The sequence below is a fragment of the Dipodomys merriami genome, unplaced genomic scaffold (assembly GCF_024711535.1).
Source record: "Dipodomys merriami isolate MVZ:Mamm:240054 unplaced genomic scaffold, mDipMer1.0.p SCAF_3, whole genome shotgun sequence".
NCBI lineage: Eukaryota > Metazoa > Chordata > Mammalia > Rodentia > Heteromyidae > Dipodomys > Dipodomys merriami.
The window spans coordinates 74,467,665-74,488,837 of record NW_027204492.1 but is presented as its reverse complement, the minus strand read 5'-3'; the positions used below and the strand labels follow the sequence as shown (position 1 = coordinate 74,488,837).

The 21,173-nt window shown below is 40.1% G+C and overlaps 1 protein-coding gene and 1 long non-coding RNA gene across 4 annotated transcripts in view; one reads left to right on the top strand and one right to left on the bottom strand.

Annotated features, from left to right (window-relative positions):
* Window positions 1–21,173, top strand: part of Hdac8 (histone deacetylase 8) — a 265,953-nt gene that overhangs the window by 899 nt on the left and 243,881 nt on the right. Inside the window, exons 2-5 of one of the 2 annotated variants that reach the window (XM_070040341.1) lie at window positions 3,203–3,743; window positions 4,266–4,318; window positions 9,288–9,418; window positions 11,097–11,242. In XM_070040341.1, coding sequence (XP_069896442.1) covers window positions 3,519–3,743; window positions 4,266–4,318; window positions 9,288–9,418; window positions 11,097–11,242 — 555 coding nt within the window. In that variant the 5' untranslated portion in view covers window positions 3,203–3,518. Of the gene's footprint in view, window positions 1–3,202; window positions 3,744–4,265; window positions 4,319–9,287; window positions 9,419–11,096; window positions 11,243–21,173 lie in introns of those variants that run through there. The other variant, XM_070040340.1, reaches the window with a different exon arrangement.
* The window catches only part of LOC138840293 (uncharacterized), a 240,599-nt gene that overhangs the window by 9,821 nt on the left and 209,605 nt on the right, over window positions 1–21,173 (bottom strand). The window lies entirely within an intron of this gene.

The window sequence follows — 21,173 nt, the reverse complement described above, 5'->3', positions numbered from 1 at the left end:
GAAATCTTAGTACAATCTTTTTTTTTTTTTTTTTTGGTCATGGGTCTGGGCCTGGGTGCTGTCCCTCAGCTCTTCAGCTCAAAGCGAGCGCTCTACCACTTGAGCCACAGCGCCACTTCCGGTTTTTTAGTCGTTTATTGGAGATAGGAGTCTCACGGTCTTTCCTGCCCGGGCTGGCTTTGAACCGCGATTCTCAGATCTCAGCCTCCTGAGTAGCTAGGATTGCAGGTGTGAGCCACCGGCGCTCGGCTTATTACAATCATTTTGATTCAGCTGTTTCCTTTTTGTCACCTTTCTTTTGTCTTTTTCCTATTACAAATATCCAGAGCAAGGAATCTTCAAAAGTTACTGCTTTGTAGCTAGAAGATTCTATGGTGCAGGGCAAGTTTAAATGATGTGAACCAATTCACTTTTGTTTTAGAGCTGCAAAGAGAATGGTTTGTACAGGCAGCCAGAGTAGGAGAGACCATGTGGATATTGAAGAAAGTCCAGGCCAAAAATAATAGTGCTCAGACTAGGGTAATGACTCTACCAAGGGGGAGAAGTAAATGTATGTAAAGTGATTCCTATAGATATAACTAATGGAAATTGATGATGGGTTGGATTTTCAGGTGGGACAAAAGAAGGATACACAAATGACACCCAGATTTCTGGCCCACGCAACTGGTTAGGCATTGGTATCTTTATTGGGCTGTGAAAGATGGGAAAAGGATTGAAGGTACTTGTCTGGGGGAATAATGAGTTTGGGTTTGAAATTTTGTAATATATGACTATTACACACTGCAGAAGAGAAAGCCATGTATTGTTTGCTCTCTCAGACACTCTTATGACTTCATTTTTATTTGGAAAATGTTTATTTCTCATGCAACTTCCTAACGCAATGATTTATGAAACTGTTTCCATTGCCATCACCTTAATTTAAATAATCACTTCTTATCTGGGAAGTTTTGGGACTCCAAGCCTCTAGTCTTTCAATGACTATTTTTTCCTACACACTATTACTGTATAATTTTCTTCACAAATTCTTCTAAGGAACAGAGTGTGGCTCACTTGGCAGCACACTTGCCTGCCATGCACAATATCCTAGGCTTGATTTCCAGGACCACACAGCAAAATCTGTCTAAATGAGCTGGGCACTGGTGGCTTACACCTGTAATCCCAGCTACTCAGGGGGCTTAAATGTGAAAATTGAGGTTCAAAGCCAGCTCAGGCAGAAAAGTCCAGGAACCTCCATCTCCAATTAACCAGCAAAAAGCTGGAACTAGATGTGTGGTGCAAGTGGTAGAGTGCCAGCTATGAAAAAGCCAAGCAAGAACACAAAGTCTTAAGTTCAAGCCCCAATACCAGCACACAGAAAACAAATCTCTCTAAATGTTCCCCCATTTCCACAGAATTAAGTCTGTTTTTTTTTATTATGCTGTTCAAAAGCTCTTTAAATTGTGGTTCCTTCAGCTAAAGTAGATGAAGAATTTTGTACAGTTTTTGCTTATGCTGCTCATTCTAGTCAGCATGCTGTCCTCTAGCTCCCATATTCACAGAGAAAAATCCTGTTCATCCTCTTAAAACCACTGTATGAGAATCCTACTTACCATTTATTGAATGTTAAGTGTTTCCTTGTGTGTGTGTGTGTGTGTCTGTGTCTGTGTGTGTGTGTCTCTGTGTGTATATACACATGCACACTGCTACTGGAGCATAAACACAGGGCCTCTTGGTCTGGCTTGGGGATTTCACTCAGAGTTGGTGCTATATCACTGGAACAGTAACTCAAGTTCTGGCTTTTTAATGGTTAATTGGAGATAAGGATCTCTCAGATTTGACTGCTTGAGCTGACATTGAATCTTGGCTCTCAGATCTCAGCCTAGATGTGAGGTACAGGTGCCCAGCAACTGTTTTATTTCATTTTTTAGACAACGTGTTGCAGTAGAGCCCAGGCTGCCCTCAAACTCTTGATCCTCTTACCGCATCCCAAGTGATGGGATTACTTCAGGTTACCACCATTAATACTGTGCCTGACAATGCTTTTTAAAAAAATTAGTAAGCTAAGCATCCTATATTCATTATCTGACTGCCATGTGTATGGTTTATTGTGCATTTACCTCTCTTCTCTACAAGAATGCAGATTCCTTAGGGCACAGACTAGATTGTAATTCGTCTTTGAATTCACAGCTGAACTGCACACTTATTTCATGTGGGACAACTTACATCCTAGTTAGAGAATAAATAAACACAAACCCCTCACCCACAATGATTTCCAAAATACTAAGTATTAAGGGAATACTAAGTGGAGAGTTGAACAAAGTTAGATAGAACGCAAAATCACCCTATAGGAATCAGGTTTATATAATAAAAGATTTAAACCTTCACTGTCACTGTCCTGATTTTAAATTATGGCTTTTCTCCTTAAATGTGCAACTTTACACAGTTATTCTCTTTCTCCAAACTGCATCTGTTAGATGGGTATATTACAATGTCCTTCAAAGGACTGTGGAAGGATAATATGAAAAAATATATCCACAGTGCATATCACATTTTTTTAAGAATAAAAAAGTAAGCTAGACTTTAAAGAAGTTGCAGATATGGCCTGTGTCTGGGGGGTGCTAGTAGATCAGTTCAGCTTGTACCAAATCCTGCAAACATCGAAGAACCTGGACATGCTGATTGTAATTCTACAACTGCCTCAGGATACTCTTAACAGGACCTGCAAACCAAACTTGAAACATATCCCTAGCTTTTGTTTAGTTTTACAACAAAGGAGGGAGGGAAGAACTACAATTTCCAAACACAACTGAACACATCCTACATCCTTCCTATTATTATATCAACATTCAGGGAGTACATTTGACATCACTGCTTGATTCGAATCTACCAAGCAATTTTCACAGTATCACATAGTCTCTTGGGAACATATCAGATTTGCCTGAATAAATTCTTGTGGTTCATTACCTCTTACACAGTAAATGATGATAAATGTTAAACTAAAACTGCTGCACAGAATTTACTGTGCATACTTTGCAAACCATTTACATCATTCATTGATCCCCATGCCCATGTTCAGGATAAACAGTTGAAGTGGGGGGCTGTAGACAGCTACATTGAATCTGTCATTAAATATTTAAAAGTCTAGTATTTTCATAGTGAAGCAATTCATAAAGAGTCGCGGCTCGTTTTTTGTTGTTAAAAATGAAATGTACGACTATTTTAGTGTTTAGCCGCAGCTCTTCCGCTACCCAGACGTGTTAAGAACTACATCTCCCAGCATGCTCTGAGTCTGGCCTGACTTCATCTCAAATGGCCCCGTAGGGCAACAAGGTATGATTAGTTTTGACCGTATTTATTTCTGTCATAATAAGCCGGTCCTAATTGGCAGTTATTTGGGCATTTTCCTTTATCTGCCAAGCCTTCTTTCTTTGAGGTGCTGTCACTGAGACGGGTTCTTCTGTCCTGAGAAGGCCCAGCCATCGCCACAATTGGCTGAGGAGCAGGGGCAGTGTCTCCCGCGGTCTCAAGAATAGGAGGGAATGTTGACCGGGGAGCACCGCTGCGGCCAATCTGGGGAGCAGGAACCGGAGCTCAGGCTGGGTCTGAAGGCAGTAGAATCCAGACCGTGCCTCCGAAGCTGTGGGAAGCGGAAGATGGACAAACTACAGTCCCAAGGAAAGGGTGGGAAGCCGCTACGCCCTGTTTACATTTACAGTCCGGAGTATGTCAGCGTGTGCGACTCCCTGACCAAGGTTCCCAAGCGGGTGAGAGAGATTGGGATGAAAGACCTGGGTGGGTTTTGTGCTTGAAGGGCGGTCTGTCGGGGTAGACGGGAGGGCTCTAGGAAGGCGGGAGACTAAAAATCCGCCACAGAAATTGGAGTCGCTGTGTCCGGAGCCTAAAGCTGATGTAAAGAGAAAGCGTTCCCGGGGGGTTCGGAGAGTGCCAGAAGCCGGTGGGGGAGAGAGGGGGAGGGAATCCGTGAAGAGAAGGGGGAATGGCAAGGCCGAGATGGAGTTTCTTTAGGTGGGGATTGCTTACGTTGTGAAAGAGAAACTGCTGAGGAGAAGTACTCCATCTCCCGTGGAAAGGCGCCGGGCAGCTACTATCTACGCGATTTTGACTCCTCATCTCTGTATCGGCTAAAGCGCATTCCATTAAGAAAGGGAGGCGAGCTAAAGTAGATAGCTCCTTCAATCTTGGTGACGTTTATTGGATTTCGTTGAATTAAACTATGAAAGAGACTGTACTCTGTCTTTCTTTTTCCTTATGCTGTATTTTTTTAGGCCAGTATGGTCCATTCTCTGATTGAAGCATATGCACTGCATAAGCACATGAGGTAAGTTGGTTATTCTGCATCTAGCTTTTCATCCCTAAAGCTAGAAGCCCAAACATAGCCTTGCAGTCCTACTTCACACTGGGGATAATTAAGGAGAGTATGTTGCCTTAAAAAAAAAAAAAGCCTTTTTTTTTGTCAGAGTATTTATAGTGTTTGTAATCTTCCTGTAACTTTAGAAAAGCTCTTGAAAAATTAAGGAAACTTGAAAAAAACAGAGAGAGTTACCATGCATTACATATCCGACTTTATTTCGGGGTGTGATAGGTATTTGGTAGACAGTTTGAGATGAGTTATGTTGCAGGTCTTCGGTTCTTGTTTTGTACTGTGTTTGGGGTTTGTTTTTGATGGGGCCGGATTTTTTTCCTCTAAGCCAGGTTTGAGGGTACAGGTTCAACCTAAGATTTTTAGAAATGCTTCTACCACCACCATACTTTAATGACCTAGCTTGGAGAAAAGTCAAGACCCAAGCAAACTGCTGAAGCCAGTCAGGACTCCAGATGCAATGAAGTGCTTCTTTTAAAAAAATGAATCTAGGCATGGTAGCTCATAACTATCATCTCAGCTACAGAGGCAGCATAAATAGGTAGGGATAAATAGACAAGCCTGGGTATAAATGTGAGACCCTATTTGAAAAATAAGTAAACAAAAAAAGGACTGCATTGGAGATATGGCTCAAGTGGAAGAACACTTGCCTAGCAAAATAAGGCCTTGAATTCAAACTCCAAGAATAAAAATATTGCCTATTCTATATTAATGTCAGTATAAATGCATCTATATGAACCTGCCACATTTATAAGTAATACTTATGATATTTTCTGGCCAAATAGATAAGTGTCCTACACCAGCTAGTATTGTATGCTTATCTTCTGCTTTCATCTTTCATCTTTATAATTAAGCAAATGATTTCTTGTGTACCTCCTTTTTATGGACAGAGGTTGAGACAGGGTCTTGCTGTGTAGCCCAGGATAGTCTAGAGCTCAACTCTGCTTTCCAGGTGTTGGGATTACAACAATGTTCTACCACTCCCCACTTGGTGTTACTTCCTTTAGACATGTTCTTTATTTTTTGTTTTTTTATGCCAGTGCTAGGACTTGAACCCAGGGCCTGGATTCTGTTCCTAAACTTTTTGTGCCCAAGGCTTGCACTCTTATCACTTCTTCAGCCACATCTCCACTTCCAGCTTTTTGGTGGTTAATTGAACATAAGACTTTCATAGACTTTCCTCCCTGGGCTGGCTTTGGACCATAATCTTCAGATTTCAGTCTCCTCTGAATAGCTAGGATTAAATGTACGATTCACCAGCACCCAGCTTCAGTCATCATTAAACCTTGTTCAGTCAGTATAACTGTATATTTTTTAAGTGTTTGGGTGTTTTTTGTTGTTTGTTTTGGAAGTACTGAAATTTGAATTTAGGGCCTTATACTTGCCAGGCTGATGGTTACCACTCAAGCCACACCTCCCACCCAGCTTTTTGTGTGATTAATTGGAGTTGGAATCTCATGGAGTTTTCTGCTAGGCTAGCCTCAAATCTTCCAGACTACAGCCTCCTGAGAGGCGAGGATCACAGGCATGAGACACTGATGCACACAGTTCACTAAGTTTTTTAATTGGTTTTGGGACTTGAACTCTGGGCCGGGGCATTGTCCCTGAGCTCTTCAGCTCAAGGTGAGTACTCTACCACTTGAGCCACAGTGCCACTTCCAGTTTTCTGGCAATTTATTGGAGAAAAAAGTCTCACGGACTTTTCTGCCTGGGCTGGTTTTGAATTGTGATCCTCAGATCTCAGCTTCCTGAGTAGCTAGGATTACATGTGTGAACCATTGATGTTCATCCTCACTAAGTTTTGTTTAATTTTTAATTATTTTTGGCAACACAAGTTTGAAATTATTTTACTGCAAACAGCAAAGAAAATCCAACTGTCTTCTCCACTATTTACTTTTTAGTTGGTGGTGGTGTTGGTGTTGGTAGTGGTGTTGGTAGTGGTGTGTGTGTGTGTGTGTGTGTGTGTGTGTGTGTGTGTGTGTGTGTGTGTGTGTGTGTGTGTGTGTGTGTGTGTGTGTGTGTGTGTGTATGCATGCAAGTCCTGATGCTTGAATTCAGGCCGTGTGTGTGTGTGTGTGTGTGTGTGTGTGTGTGTGTGTGTGTGTGTGTGTGTGTGTGTGTGTGTGTGTGTGTGTGTGTGTGTGTGTGTGTGTGTGTGTGTGTGTGTGTGTGTGTATGCATGCAAGTCCTGATGCTTGAATTCAGGCCTTGGGAACTGTCTCTTTTGTGCCCAAAACTAGAGCTCTACCACTTTGAGCCACAGCTCCAATTCTAGCATTTTGGTAATTAATTGGAGGTAAGAGTCTCACAGACTTTCCTTCCTGGGCTAGCTTTGGACCACAGCCCTCAGATGTCAGCCTTCTGAGTAGCTAGGATTAGAGGTGTGAGCCACCAGGGACCAGCTTAGTTGGTATTTTCAACTTTTAACATTTAACAAAGTACATGGGAAGGTACCATATGAGAAAGCCAATAGGTCTGGGAAACAGTCCAAGAAATTATAAACTTTTTATTTTATGGATAGATGATATAGACAAGTTTTCTTGAAGAAGAAATAAGAATCACTGGGTCTTGACTGTAATATTTCATTTTTAAGGCTGGGCCAAAGGATTTCTCCTGAGCAGCTTAGTTTTACTAGTAGCCTTTATAGACATTTTAATTCAGTGAAAAACTTGCAGCTGTGCCCCAGTTCATCAGACATTAAGAAACCATGACTACATCTCTGCGGTCTGGATCTGCGCTCCTTCAACTTGAATTTAAGAAATATTATCTTGTAGAAATCATCTTGTTATTTTTTTGTTGTTGTTTTTGCTTTTTGTCAGAGGTTTTTTTCTCCTCTGAGATTATAATGAACATGGTGACACTACAAATAGTCAGAGGTAGGACAGAATGCACTTAAGGCTGCTTTGGTCATTTGGAACAATATGTACAAAAAATATAAAATAAACAATCTTATTCTGAGCATTTCAGTAACTTTTTTGTGTATATATACTTAGTTGTACTATAAAGTAGTTCATTTATATAAGATAGTTAAAAAGGCTAAAGACACTGGGGCTGGGAATGTGGCTCAGTGGTGGAGTGCTTGCCTTACATGCATGAGGCCCTGGGTTCAATTCCTCAGCACCACATAAGCAGAAAAAGCCGGAAGTGGGGCTGACACTCAAGTAGTAGAGTGCTAGCCTTCTGCTGAAGAGCTGAGGGACAGCGCCCAGGCCCAGCTTTCAGGCCCCACAACTGACCCAAAAAAAAAAAGGCTAAAGACAAAAAAGGATTCTTTTTTCCCCTTTTTTTGTCTATGAAGTTGCTGCATTTTTGGGGGGGGGGAGAGCAGGAGGAGTGACCTGTTTGATGTGTATATGAAACAAAGTTTGTTCAATAAATCAGAATTTCATTTTGCTGAATTGTTCTAAAAAATCAGCTGTTAAGTACTAATTCTGATTCACTGAGTCTGGGGTAAGGCTGAAGTTCTGCATTCTTAAGAAATTCCCGGGGCTGGGAAGGTGGCTCAGTGGTAGAGCGGTTGCCTTGCATGCTCGAGGCCCTGGGTTCGATTCCTCAGCACCACATAAGCAAAAAGAAAAAAGCCGGAAAGTGGCGCTATGGCTCAAGTGGTAGAGCGCAAGCCTTGAGCTGAAGAGCTGAGGGACAGCGTCCAGGCCCAGAGTTCAGGCCCCACGACCGGACCCAAAAAAAAAAAAAAAAAAAAAAGAAATTCCCAGGAAATGTTGGTGTTGCTGGTCCCTAGAAACCCCTTTCAGCTGCAAGGGCTGGAGAACATAGGTACAGTGAGGATACAAAGAAAAAGTGGGGAACAAGCAGCTAGAAGTCAGAGGAATTAAGGCCTACCACTAGGGCAGGTCCTTTTATTCTCTTATGTGCTCCTATTTTTCACTTCCTATGAGGAGTAGGTTGAAAGGTTCTGACTAAAGCCCAGTTTCATCCCCTCCCCCCCCCCCCAGCTTTTTCCTTTCAGAGATAGATGGGAAGGGCCAAGTATAGAAACTTTTTTATCTTGAGTTTCCTAATTTGTTTCCTCAAATATCGATGATATTTAACCACAAAGAATTTGTTTGTGAGCTGGGCCCTGGTGGCAGAGGCCTGTAATCATAGCTACTCAGGAGGCTGAGATCTGAGGATTGCAGTTTGAAACCAGCCTGGACAGAAAAGTGCGTTAATCAGTAAAAAGCCAGAAGCAGGGCTATGGCTCATGTGGTAAAGTATCAACCTTGAGCAAATAAGCTAAAGAATAGCACCCAGTCTTGAATTCAAATCCCAGTGCTGGCACACACATTTACTCTTCACAAGTCCCATGCAGTTCCCTATTTTATCAATGAGAAAACTGTATAGATCAGTTAATGTATACACTCCAAATTCGAACCCATGATAACCTGACTGCCTTTTAAAATAAGATATAAGAAGCCAAGATGTAGCTCAGCAGTACATGCTTAGCATGTGCAAGGTCCTATATTCGATTTCCAGCACCAAAACTATAATAAATAAGTAAAACAAAATAAAGACTTGGGTGAAAGGGTTATATATCCCATTTGGCAATTAATTCAAGTGATGATATCTCTGCTTACTGGCTTGTCATAAAAATTACAACTCAAAAAAATTACAACTCATAGAATATGGTTTATCTGATTCCTGACAATTGGTTTAACTTAAATATAATTACTCACTTATTTTTGCCTATTTATAACTAGGAGAAAGAAATCTGTCCTCTGCCCATTATTAGTAAGGTCAATACTTTATATGAAAGTAGAGTATGTCCAGTACAAGGGAGGAACCAAATTTGTTTATTACATCAGCTCACTGGAACCAGACCTGGGAGTTGTATTTTAACCTCTCAGATTACTGGCTCCTGTCTCCAACTTTTGAATATCCTGGGTCTGACTCACTTACCTCTCTTTGTTGTCTCTGTTATTATTAGGATAGTGAAGCCCAAAGTGGCCTCCATGGAGGAGATGGCCACCTTTCACACTGATGCCTACCTACAGCATCTCCAGAAGATCAGCCAAGAAGGGGACGAGGATCATCCCGACTCCATAGAATATGGACTAGGTAACATCTTTCCCAGGCAATGATGGGAGACTTAACAGCCCCCATCTGGATTATATTGATGCATATTTTATAACTTTTATAATGACTTTAAATGCTTAATTAAGAAATAATGTGTTAACACTCTGTGTGTGGGGTGCATGTGTATATGTGTGTTGCTGGGGATGGAGCCCAAGGTTTCAAACATATTAGGCATATACTCTGCCACTGAGTTATGCTCCCAGTAGTCCATTTTAATCTCTTGATTTAGCCACACAGAACTCACTACCCAGAAAAAGCATGCAAATTAAACAAAACTGAATGATGATCCAGATGGAGAAAGAAACAGTTCAGTTGATGCAGCCCTAATGAAAGTACTCATATCTGGTCTGGCTGAATATCTGTTGATTTAGCATCCTTTAACTTTTCTGATTCCTTATTAAAATACATTTTTAAGCTTAGCACCAGTGACTCACACTTGCAATTTTAGCTACTCAGGATGCTGAGATCTGAAGATTGAGATTCTAAGCAAGCCTGGGCAGGAAAGTGTATGAGACTCATCTTCAGTTAACTACAAAAAAAAGTCAGATGTGGAACTATGGCTGAAGTGGTAGAGTGCTAGGCTTGAGCAAAAGAGCTCAAAGACAGTGCACGCAGGCCCCGAGTTCAAACCCCAAGACAAGCAAAAATATTTTGCTGATCCTGAGGCTTGAAATTGGGGCCTGGGCTCTGTCCCTGAGCTTCTTTGTGCTCAATGCTAGCATTCTACAACTTGAGCCACAGTGCCATTAACAGCATTTTCTGAGTAGTTTATTAGAGATAAGAGTCTCACAGACTTTCCTGCCTGGGCTGGAACTGAACCATAATCCTCAGATCTTAGCCTCCTAAGTAGCAAGTGTTAAAGGTGTCAGCTACCGGCAGTTGGCTTTTAAATACATTTTTAAAAACCATAAATAACCAGTGTGAAAAGGGGGGAAAAGGGGAATGTAGTTGTGGAGATGGGAGAGAAGGGATGGGAAGGGAAAAACAAAGGAGGACTCAACAATGCTTGATAAGAAATGTATTCATTACCTTGGTCATGTGATTGTAAACCCTCTGTACAGTCTTTTCACAATAAAAAACTTATTTAAGGGGCTGGGAAGGTGGCTCAGTGGTAGAGTGCTTGCCTTGCATGCCTGAGGCCCTGGGTTCGATTCCTCGGCACCACATAAGCAAAAAGAAAAAAGCGGGAAGTGGCGCTGTGGCTCAAGTGGTAGAGCGCTGGCCTTGAGCTGAAGAGCTGAGGGACAGCGCCCAGGCCCAGAGTTCAGGCCCATGACCGGACCCCAAAAAAACAAAAACTTATTTTAAAAAAAGAAGAAAAAGTAACCAGTGTGATAATTTTGAGAAACGACATGGCTTAGTAAGACACTGTATTGAGGGAGCAGGTCAAGAGATCTAGAGTCCAGACCGGGCTCTGTGCAACTACAGCAGGTTTCATCACCTCATCACCTCTCACTTTGCACTATCTCTAGGTTGTGATTTGTTTATCTTGAATGTTTATTCTTTCTAGCTCCAACGTTCTTCAGCATTGAAGAGGTTTCTCTCTCAGTTGGAACTGATGTCAGTGCAGTAGCTTTTGCTAGAGAATGTTGTGGCACTTCAACCTATTCCTCCTCCTCCTCCAAGTCATCTTTAACAAGCCCTCTGTTTCTGCCTTCAGGGTACGATTGCCCAGCCACTGAAGGGATATTTGAATTTGCTGCAGCAGTAGGAGGGGCTACAATCACAGCTGCCCAGTGTCTGATTGATGGGATATGTAAAGTAGCAATTAACTGGGCCGGAGGGTGGCATCATGCAAAGAAGTAAGTAAGGAAATGCTCTTCCTGATTTCTGATGGTTTTCTTGACTCAATTACTTAGTTATACAAACTCCTCTGCTTATCATATTGACGTTTTTTGAGAGACATGTGTGTATCTAGCACTTCCTAAGGTGTTCTGAAGAGATGCATGTGAAATAGGAAGATAACCTAATGTGGTAAAAATGAAAAGCACACTATTGAGAATCAGGACACAATGACCTCTATGCCTAGTTCATTTGTTAACTTGGCTGACTTGGACAGGTTGACCCACAAGGGCCCTCAGTTTCTTCAGCAAAAGGGGTAGGGCAAAGGATGTAATTAGACAGTCTATAAATTCCTTTTCAGTTTGCTGGAAATTCCCCTGTTTTCATGGGATTTATGCCCTAGAAACATTAACAAAATTAGAATAATTAGAGAAAAGCTTGAATTATGGTACCAATGAAATAGATATATGAACTAAGCAGTTGAGAGAAATTAATTGAGGGAGTCTTAGCAGGGTTCATTTTATTTGTTTATTTTTGTGCCAGTACTGGGGCTCCAGAGCCTTGTATTCTCACTTGGCTATTTTGCTCAAGGCTAGTGCTCTACCACTTGAGCCACAGCTCCACTTCTGGCTTTTTGGTGGTTAACTGGAGATGAGAGTCTCACAGACTTTCCTACTCAGGCTGGCTTGGATCCTCGATCCTCAGATCTTAGCCTCCTGAGTAGCTAGGATTACAGGTGTGAGCCACCAGTGCCCAGCAGAGAGGTGCGTTTTATAGCTAATTCTTGCTAGAAATGGCAGACAGATTTTTCATAAAGTGGTAAATTGGAAAGAATAGATTTTGAACAAAATGTCAGAGAATCAAGAAGGAGGCTTATGCTACCATCCCCCAGGAAAGTGGCAACACCAAGTTAGATGTCTGTCTAAAGAGAAAAGGCATGTGTAACAGCTTTCTTTGGTGCTACTTGGGGTTGCAGAGAGAGTCTTTTTGGAGTTTTGTGTTCACATGTTGAATACTCTACCATGGTGAGAACTGCTGGATCTTTTTCAACAATGGCATGCCATTTAGTATGTCATATGTACCTATTGCATGTTGTGGGTAACAGATTTAAAAAACTAAAATTGTATGCTAAGTGAAAGGAAACAGCTGTGCAAATAACTGCCAGGGCATCGTTGACTGATTAATTTTCCTGTTGCCAGTTTACTCAGGTGCTCTTGAGTCCAAACAGCGCTTTGTGTTTGGGGAGTTTTTTGTTTTGTTTTGTTTTTAAATAAAAAACAACAACATTTTAGCTATACTGGTTCAGATTATAGAATGCTATTATTTTTATCCATTTGGCAGATTTCTTAACAAAGAAAGTCCTTGAGAAACCCTTAGTAGTGAGTTTTACACAGTCTTAAAAACAACCTGCTTTTGTTAGTGTTTGCTTTATTTTTAAGATAAAAACAAAGAGAATAAACCCTGGGAAAAGAGAATGATTTCTCTCCCTAAATCTGAAGAATGAAAAGAGAATCTAAGACTTGTATATTCTCTTAGGTTTAGCAGGTAGAGAAGAAAAAATAGCATGGCTTCATAGAAAATCGCTGCTCCTAAATCCTGATCTAGGTTCTTATGTGTTTAAAAACACTGCAGAAGACCGGCTGGGACCTATATAAATTTCCAGTGGAGTTACACAGACACTGCCTACGTGTGTGTGTGTGTGTGTGTGTGTGTGTGTGTGTGTGTGTGTGTGTGTGTGTGTGTGTGTGTGTGTGTGTGTGTGTGTGTGTGTGTGTGTGTGTGTGTGTGTGTGTGTGTGTGTGTGTACATGCATGTGCCAGTTCCAGAACTGGGGCTTGAACTCAGGGCCTGGACACTATCCCTGAGCACTCTACCATTCATGTAACAATTCTACTTTTTTTTTAATTGTGAAAATACTGTACAGAGGGGTTACAATTACATGAACAAGGTAATGGGTACATTTCTTTTTTTTGGGTCCGATCATGGGGCCTGAACTCTGGGCCTGGGCGCTGTCCCTCAGCTCTTCAGCTCAAGGCCAGCGCTCTACCACTTGAGCTGCAGCGCCACTTCTGGCTTTTTTACTTTTTGGTTATGTGGTGCTGAGGAATCGAACCCAGGGCCTCATGCATGCAAGGCAAGCGCTCTACCACTGAGCCACCTTCCCAGCCCTACATTTCTTATCAAGCATTGTTGCCTCGTCCTTTGTTTCCCCTTCCCAACCCTTCTCATCCCCCCCTCCACGCACCAAAGTTGTAAAGCTCATTTTCAACATGTCTTGTACATCTTATTGTTACAATGGGTTCACGTGTATCCCTATTTAAACAATTTGTTTTTTTCCCTTCTCCTACACAAATTATACCGACATCAAATACAGTGAAAGCAGGGGTTATACCATGGGGGAGGGACATAAAAAGCAACAAAAAATCATCTTATAAATATATTAGAAACAATAGCAAGAAAGAAAAAAACATTTGAGTCCTTATCTTGGAGTTCATTTCACCTAACATCAACTTATCTGACTGTTTCTGTTTGTCTCAGACATATACTAGTTATTGCAAATAAGGGAAATCATGGGACCTGTGTTTCTTTGGGCCTGGCTTACTTCACTTAATATAATTTTTTCCAAGTCTTTCCATTTCCTAACAAATGGGGCAATGTCATTCTTTCTGATGGAGGCATAGAATTCCATTGTGTATAATATACCACGTTTTCTTGAACCATTCATCTACTGAGGGGCATCTGGTTTGGTTCCATATCTTAGCAATGGTAAATAATGCTGCAATAAACATAGTTGTGCTGGTACCTTTAGTATGGTCTTGTTTGTGATCATTTGGGTAAATGCCCAAAAGTGGGATTGCTGGGTCATAGAGGAGCTCTATGTGGAGTCTTTTGAGGAATCTCCCTACTGCTTTCCAAAGTGGTTGAACAAGTTTACACTCCCACCAACAATGCAGTAGGGTTCCCTTCTGTCCACATCCCCTCCAGCATCTGTTGTTATTAGAGTTCTTGATTTTTGCCATTCTAACTGGGGTGAGGTGGTATCTCAATGTTGTTTTGATTTGCATTTCTTTGATGGCTAGGGAGGTTGAGCATTTCTTCATGTGTCTATTGGCCATCCTTCTTTCCTCTTCAGAGAAGGTTCTCTTTAAGTCTTTAGCCCACTTATTTATTGGGCAGTTATTTCTTTGAGGATTTGTTGTTGGGGGATTTAATTTTTTGAGTTCCAGGTATATTTTAGATGAGACCCTTGTCCATTGTATGGCTAGTGAAGATCTTCTCCCAATCTGTGGGCTTTCTATTGATCTTGCTAGCTATGTCCTTTGCCATGCAGAAGCTCTGGAGCTTTATGCAATCCCATTTGTCCAACCTTTCTTTGATTTGTTGTGTTTCTGGGTCTCTATTAAGAAAATTTCAGCCTGTGCCAAGGAGACCTAAGGTTTTTCCTATTCCGTCCATACCAACTCTATTTCTGTCTTATGGGTAGTTAATTGGAGATGAGGGTGTCGTGGAGTTTCCTATCTGGGCTGGCTTTGAACCAAGCTCCACAGATCTCAGCCTACTGAATATTTAGGATTACAGTTGTGAGCCACCAGAACCTGTCCTAACCACTTCTTACTACTGTTTTGCTGCCAGAGGATGTACACTTCACTCAAGCCAGGTATGGCTGTCTGACCTGTGGTCCGCTATGAAGTACCTGCTTATCATTAGGTTAATTGCTCAAATTAGGTTTCAGTAAATCCTTCCCGAAAACGACACACCTGCAGTGAATGTAAGTTACAGACTGTAGGGATTGCTTCAAGTCTGAATTCCAGCATGTTCTTGGTACCTCTAGACTTCTTTGCAGACTGACTACATACAGCCAGCATTTACTGACTTATAATTACAATATTTGGTGAAACCTCCCATTCTCTACATACATAAACAGACTCATACATATCACTTATTCATTGAACACATGCTAGTTAAACACTACATATTATAAACATTCTTGATATATAGATTCTAGAAATTAAAGAAAGAAAAATTTTCCCCTACCTTGCTTGGAAAGAAAACATTTCTACATATCCAAATTCTGGGACAATCACAATGAAACTGGCCCAAACCTTTGAGGAAAATTCCCATTGTAACAATGAGATATACAAAACACTATGCTGAAAATGAACTTTACAACTTCGGTGGGGGGTAGTTGTGGAGGTGGGAGGGAAGGGATGGTAGGTGGAAAACAAAGGAGGAGGCAACAATGCTCAATAGGAAATGTACTCATTACCTTGCTCATGTAACTAACCCCCTGTACAGCATTTTTTTACAATAAAAAACGTACAAAAAAAGTGGTTAAAGTAGAGAAACGGGCTAGATCATAGCCCAAGTGATACAGTTCCAGATTAGCAAGTAGGAGGCCCTTAGTTCAAACCATAATACTACCAAAAAAGGCTGGGAAAAAGTTAATTCCTGTAGACCCAGTAACAATATTCTTGACAATCTATTCAGAAGAAATAAACCAATCTTGCCCTCAAGAAATTTGTATGTTGGGGCTGGAAAGTTGGCTCAGTGGTAGAGTGCTTGCCTTGCATGCATGAGGCCCTGGGTTCGAGTCCCCAGTACTACATAAGCAGAAAAAAGCCAGAAGTAGTGCTGTGGCTCAAGTGGTAGGGCAATAGCCTTGAGCTGATGATCTGAAGGACAGCGCCCAGGCCCAGAGTTCAGCCCCCACAACTGGCAAAAAAAAGAAAAAGAAAGAAATTTGTATGTTAAGTATAAAATAGCAAAAGAATTTCATTTGAAGATAAATAAGATTGGTTTATTTCTGCAAAAGAAGAATAATGGAAGTGTAATGGTATATACAAAACGAAAATAATGAAAACCCTCGGTGCACTGGTATTAGATTAGATAGGTAATGTATAATATAACCCAACCCTAGAGAAGAGTACTTAAACTTTTTTTGCCAGTCCTGGGCTTGAACTCAGGGCCTGGGCACTGTCCCTAAGCTTCTTTTGCTCAAGGCTAGCACTCTGTCACTTGAGCCACAGCGTCACTTCTGGCTTTTTGTGTATATGATACTGAGGAATCAAACCCAGGGCTTCATGCATGCAAGGCAAACTCTCTATCACTAAGCCACATTCCCAGCCTGAGTTCTTAAACTTTTATAAGAAGCAGGCATGCTTTCCAAAGCCAATTAATCAGTTAGGACCCCAGATTCAAAACTTTTTGTGAGGGGTAAAGCATAATAATGTTATCTACCAAGAAGAAAGTTGCTCCAAAACAAATTTTATTACTTGAATGACTTTGACTGTGTAAAAAGACCATCTCCATTCACTGTACATTCCTCCCTCTCCCATCTTTCATTGTACCCCTACCAGAATTTTCGAGCCCTTATTCTACTCTGTAGCTCAGCTTATAAGCAAGCTTATAAGCTTATAATCTCACACTTCTTTAAATTTCACACTAGTCTAAGGCTATCATGCATATGGAAGTAATTTAAATGATTTTTCTTCAGCTAATCTATCTTTATGTCAGTTTAATTCATAGCCCAACTAAGAATCTAGAAGCAAGGAAGGAAGCCATTTTCCTTTTCCCAGAACAGACATTGACATCTCTCTGGAGCTGGTGCCTTTCATATTGTTTTTTATTTTATTTTATTTTATTGTAAAGGCGATGTAGAGAGTGGTTAAAATTACATAAGTAAGGTCATGAGTACATTTCTTTTTGAACAGTATTACCCCTCCCTCATATTCATCCGTTTCATATTGGTTTTAAGATTCCTTTTTTTTCTCCTGTATTGCTGCGGTTACTCAGCTTTCTTGGTACAGCATATTTGTCTAGGAGAATTTTGCTATGGGTTGTCTGGGAACAGCATTTTTTTGATTCAGTGGTACAGTTCTTTTCCTCAGTATTTTGCTCTAGGCCACGCGCCACCTGCTGGCAGTTAACTTAACAATCCCTAATTTTATAGGGCATCCACTATGATAATCTTTCCAAGTCCTACAATCTACACATTGAAAGGTGATAGGTATTGTCTGAATGAACTTTCCAATGTCTTTATCTGAGTATTGGCTAACTTATTTTATTTTGATTTCAGAGAAAACAGGCATTTCTCTTGAAATCTCTTTATAAGTCATTATATCTGTACTGATACCTCTTTATCAAATCAAACGATCACTTTAAATAGGTGTGTGTGTGTGTGTGTGTGTGTGTGTGTGTGTGTGTGTGTGTGTGTGTGTGTGTGTGTGTGTGTGTGTGTGTGTGTGTGTGTGTGTGTGTGTGTGTGTGTGTGTGTGTGTGTGTGTGTGTGTGTGTGTGTGTGTGTGTGTGTTGGTACTGTGGCTTGAATTTAGGGCCTGAGATCTGTCCCTGAACTTTTTTTGTCAGAGTATTACTCTACCACTTGAGCCACAGCTCTATTTCCACCTGTTTTGGTGGTTAGTTGGAGATAAGAGTCTCAGACTTTCCTGTCTAGGCTGCTTTTGAATGTGATCCTCAGATTTGAGCCTCCTGGGTAACTGGGATTATAGGCAATTGGTGTCTGGCTCACTTTAAACTTTATAGGCTGAAAAATGTACTCCTATAAGTTGGTTAAATTTTAAGACAAAGTCATTTTTGAACGATATTTCTCAATTTCTTTCCAGCTCCTCCTAATCTTGCATGGGCATATTTTCTCCGTGGTTTGTAGGAGAGAAGAAGGCTCTTGAAGTATCTCACTTTATTATGATGTCTTTTGTTCAAGAAAAATACTATTCAGTGATACTTGTTAAATCATAGTAAGAAGACAATAGATATAAAGACTAATGCACTAAATCACGGGCTCTCAATTTTGAGAGAAATTGTGCTTAGTTCTAAATTAGCTTGGCCAATTGAAGATAGAGCAGTAAATAGAAATTTACTGAAAGGAAAAATCAGTAAGAGGATTCTGGCTAAATTGATTAACAAGATTATTGCTAAAGACTGGTGAGGGTGATCAGATATCACCTGTGGAATGTTGAAGGCTGAGGAACTAACTGGTTGTAGCAAGGTTCTTTGCTAAAACTGTATTTTACAAGGGAACAGATAGGCATGGATGTTTCAGAAGCCTGAGTAAAGTATCCTTGCAAAGAATCTATTACCTTTAGTAGCACTATTAACATCTAATGCTTCATATCAAAGCTAGACCAAGTTATACCTATTTCTACTTTATTATTACACTTCACAACCCCTAATTATATGGCCAATGGGTTTGGTTGATTTATCACGTTAAGACTTCATATAGGACAGAAATTTTAACAGGGATCACCACCTACTTATATTCCTTATAATATACTTTATTTTCTAAGATCTAATTTGCATTGGGGAAATGACTAAAATGATGTGTTGCAAGTGAAAGAGAATAGAAAGGATTGCCTATTAATAATATTGTGACAGCTTGTAGCATTTATACCTTTACCTCCTGTAATACACTAAAATAAATGGTAGTTGAAAAGTTCAATATAAAAAAGAAAATTATATCAACTAGACTGAATGAATAATTACAAGCTTCTAAGATGGAATAGTTTTCTAAGCTTAAGAAGTAATAAAAGATGTTCTAAAGGGAAACACCAAGTGCGATTATATAACATTTTAAAACCAAGATAACTTTTAAGTTTTTTTTTTACTAGAATCTATGGAGAGTGCATATAGTATAATTCTTTAGAAAGACTAAGTCAAAACCTAACAAAATAAGTACAAGGAAATAGGTATTTGCAAGGGGGAAGCAAGGAGAGAAAAATGAACGGGGTAAATGAGTAGAATACAGGCAAGAATGCATTATATATGCCACAGAACTGAGAAAAATTAAGGGAAGGGGTGAGCAGAAGCCGGTGGGGAGGGGAGTGAAAATGTTAAAGGGATGACACAAATCAAGATGCATTGTATACATAAATTGCTTGTTAAATGGCAAAAATTCAATACATAACCTAAAAATTAAGAAAAGTGAGGGAAGGAGTGAGGTGGGAGGGAGGCTGAGAATGTTAAAAGGGGAGGCATTGATCAAGAGACGCTGTATTCATAAACTGCTCTGTTGAATGGTAACTCCTTTTTACAACTACTTAAAAAATGAAAATATATTTAAAAAAATTTAAACTTAAAAACATTAGAAGGGGCTGGGAAGGTGGCTCAGTGGTAGAGTGCCTTGCATGCATGAGGCCCTGGCTTCGATTCCTTAGCACCACATAAGCAGGAAAAGCTGGAAGTGGTGCTGTGGCTCAAGTGGTAGAGCAATAGTCTTGAGCCGAAGAGCTGAGGGACAGAGCCCAGGCCCAGAGTTCAGGCCCTACAACCGCCCCCCCCAAAAAAATTAGAAAAGCCTTTGTGACATAAATATGACAAAATGTGGTAGATTTGTATTATCTAAAAGACTTAGTAAAATGTATGTGAAGAAATACGGACTAAGAACGTGAATTTACAATTTATAGAAGATTTTAAGTGCAAGCAGAAACCATGTGAAATGTTCATTATTAGTAACCAAAGAAATGCAAACCAAAATAAGTAGGTAGCCTTTTTAAGCCTAAATTTAACAGAATTGAAAAGTATGGTATCCAGTTTGCTAATGAATGTTGTTTGGTTTAAATTTTTTGTGTTTGTAGTACTGGGAATTAAACCCAGAACCTCACATATGCTAAGCAAAAACTCCACCAGTAAAATATATTCATATCCCTGTTTCAGCCTTCTAAGAAACTATTTCCTTTTCTTTTTAAAGGCAAGATCTTACTGTGTGGCTTAAGCTGACCTCAAACTCCTGATCTTCCCACTGTAGACTCTCAGATTGCTAGAATTATAAATATATGATGCCACACATGGCTTTAAGAAAGCAGTTTTATGGGCAAAATGTAATAATGACCTTGATCTAATAGTCCTACTTCTGGGAGCATCTCTGAAGAAAATTGTGCAACCATTTTCATACAATGTCACACTTTTTTTTAAATCAAATAAAGGCCAGGCACCAGTGGCCCATGTCTATATTCTTAGCTACTCAGGAGGCTGAGATCTGAGGATTGCTGTTCAAAGCCATATAAATCAGGAAAGCTCATGAGACTCTTATCCCCAATTAACCACCAAAAAGCTGGAAGTAGAGCTGTAGCTCAAGTGGGTAGAGCACTGGCCTTGGGCACAAAAGCTCAGGGATGGTAGTACATAGACCCTTTATTCACATCCCAAGACCAGCACAAGAAAATAAATAACATGAGTGATTAGCAATAAGGGAATAGTGAACATCGATGAACTATTAAGCTATTCTTTTTTGGTTTGTGGCATTTCTTTTTGGTACTCAGGATTGAACACAGAGTCTTGTGCATGCTGAGCACATAATCTACTATTGAGCCATACCTCCAGATTTATTATTATTATTTAATGGTGGTTACAAAGATAATAGAAAAAAGATAATAGAGCATTTCAAAAATAATTATATATGTTAATTAAAAAAGCATACCTTAGCGGGGCATCAGTATCTCACATCTGTAATGTTAGCTATTTAGGGGGCTGATATCTGTAGCATCTCAGGTTGAGACCAGCCCAGACAGAAAAGTCGACAAGACTACATCTCCAAAATAACCAGAAATAGCTGGAGGTTTTACTCAAGTGGTAGAGTGCCATCTGAGCAATCAAGTCCAGCAAGCACAAGGCCCTGGAGTTCAAAACCTGGTGCTGTACCAGCCAAAAAAAAATGGAAAGAAAAAGAAAAAACAACAAGTCTTAAAATTTGTGCACATTACACTGAGAAAACACACATATATACAAAAAACAGTGGCAGTACTAATAGTGGTTATTTTATAGGGGCAGAATTATTATTAATTTTAAAATGCTTTTCCCTAGTTTAAAAATCTCTAATGAAATATTACTTTTGCAGGTGAAATTTTAGCAGAATAAAAATAGTTGTAGCAAATACAGCCAAAGTTAAAATATTTATTATACTTTTTTTTTTTTTTTGGTCGGTTGTGGGGCTTGAACTCTG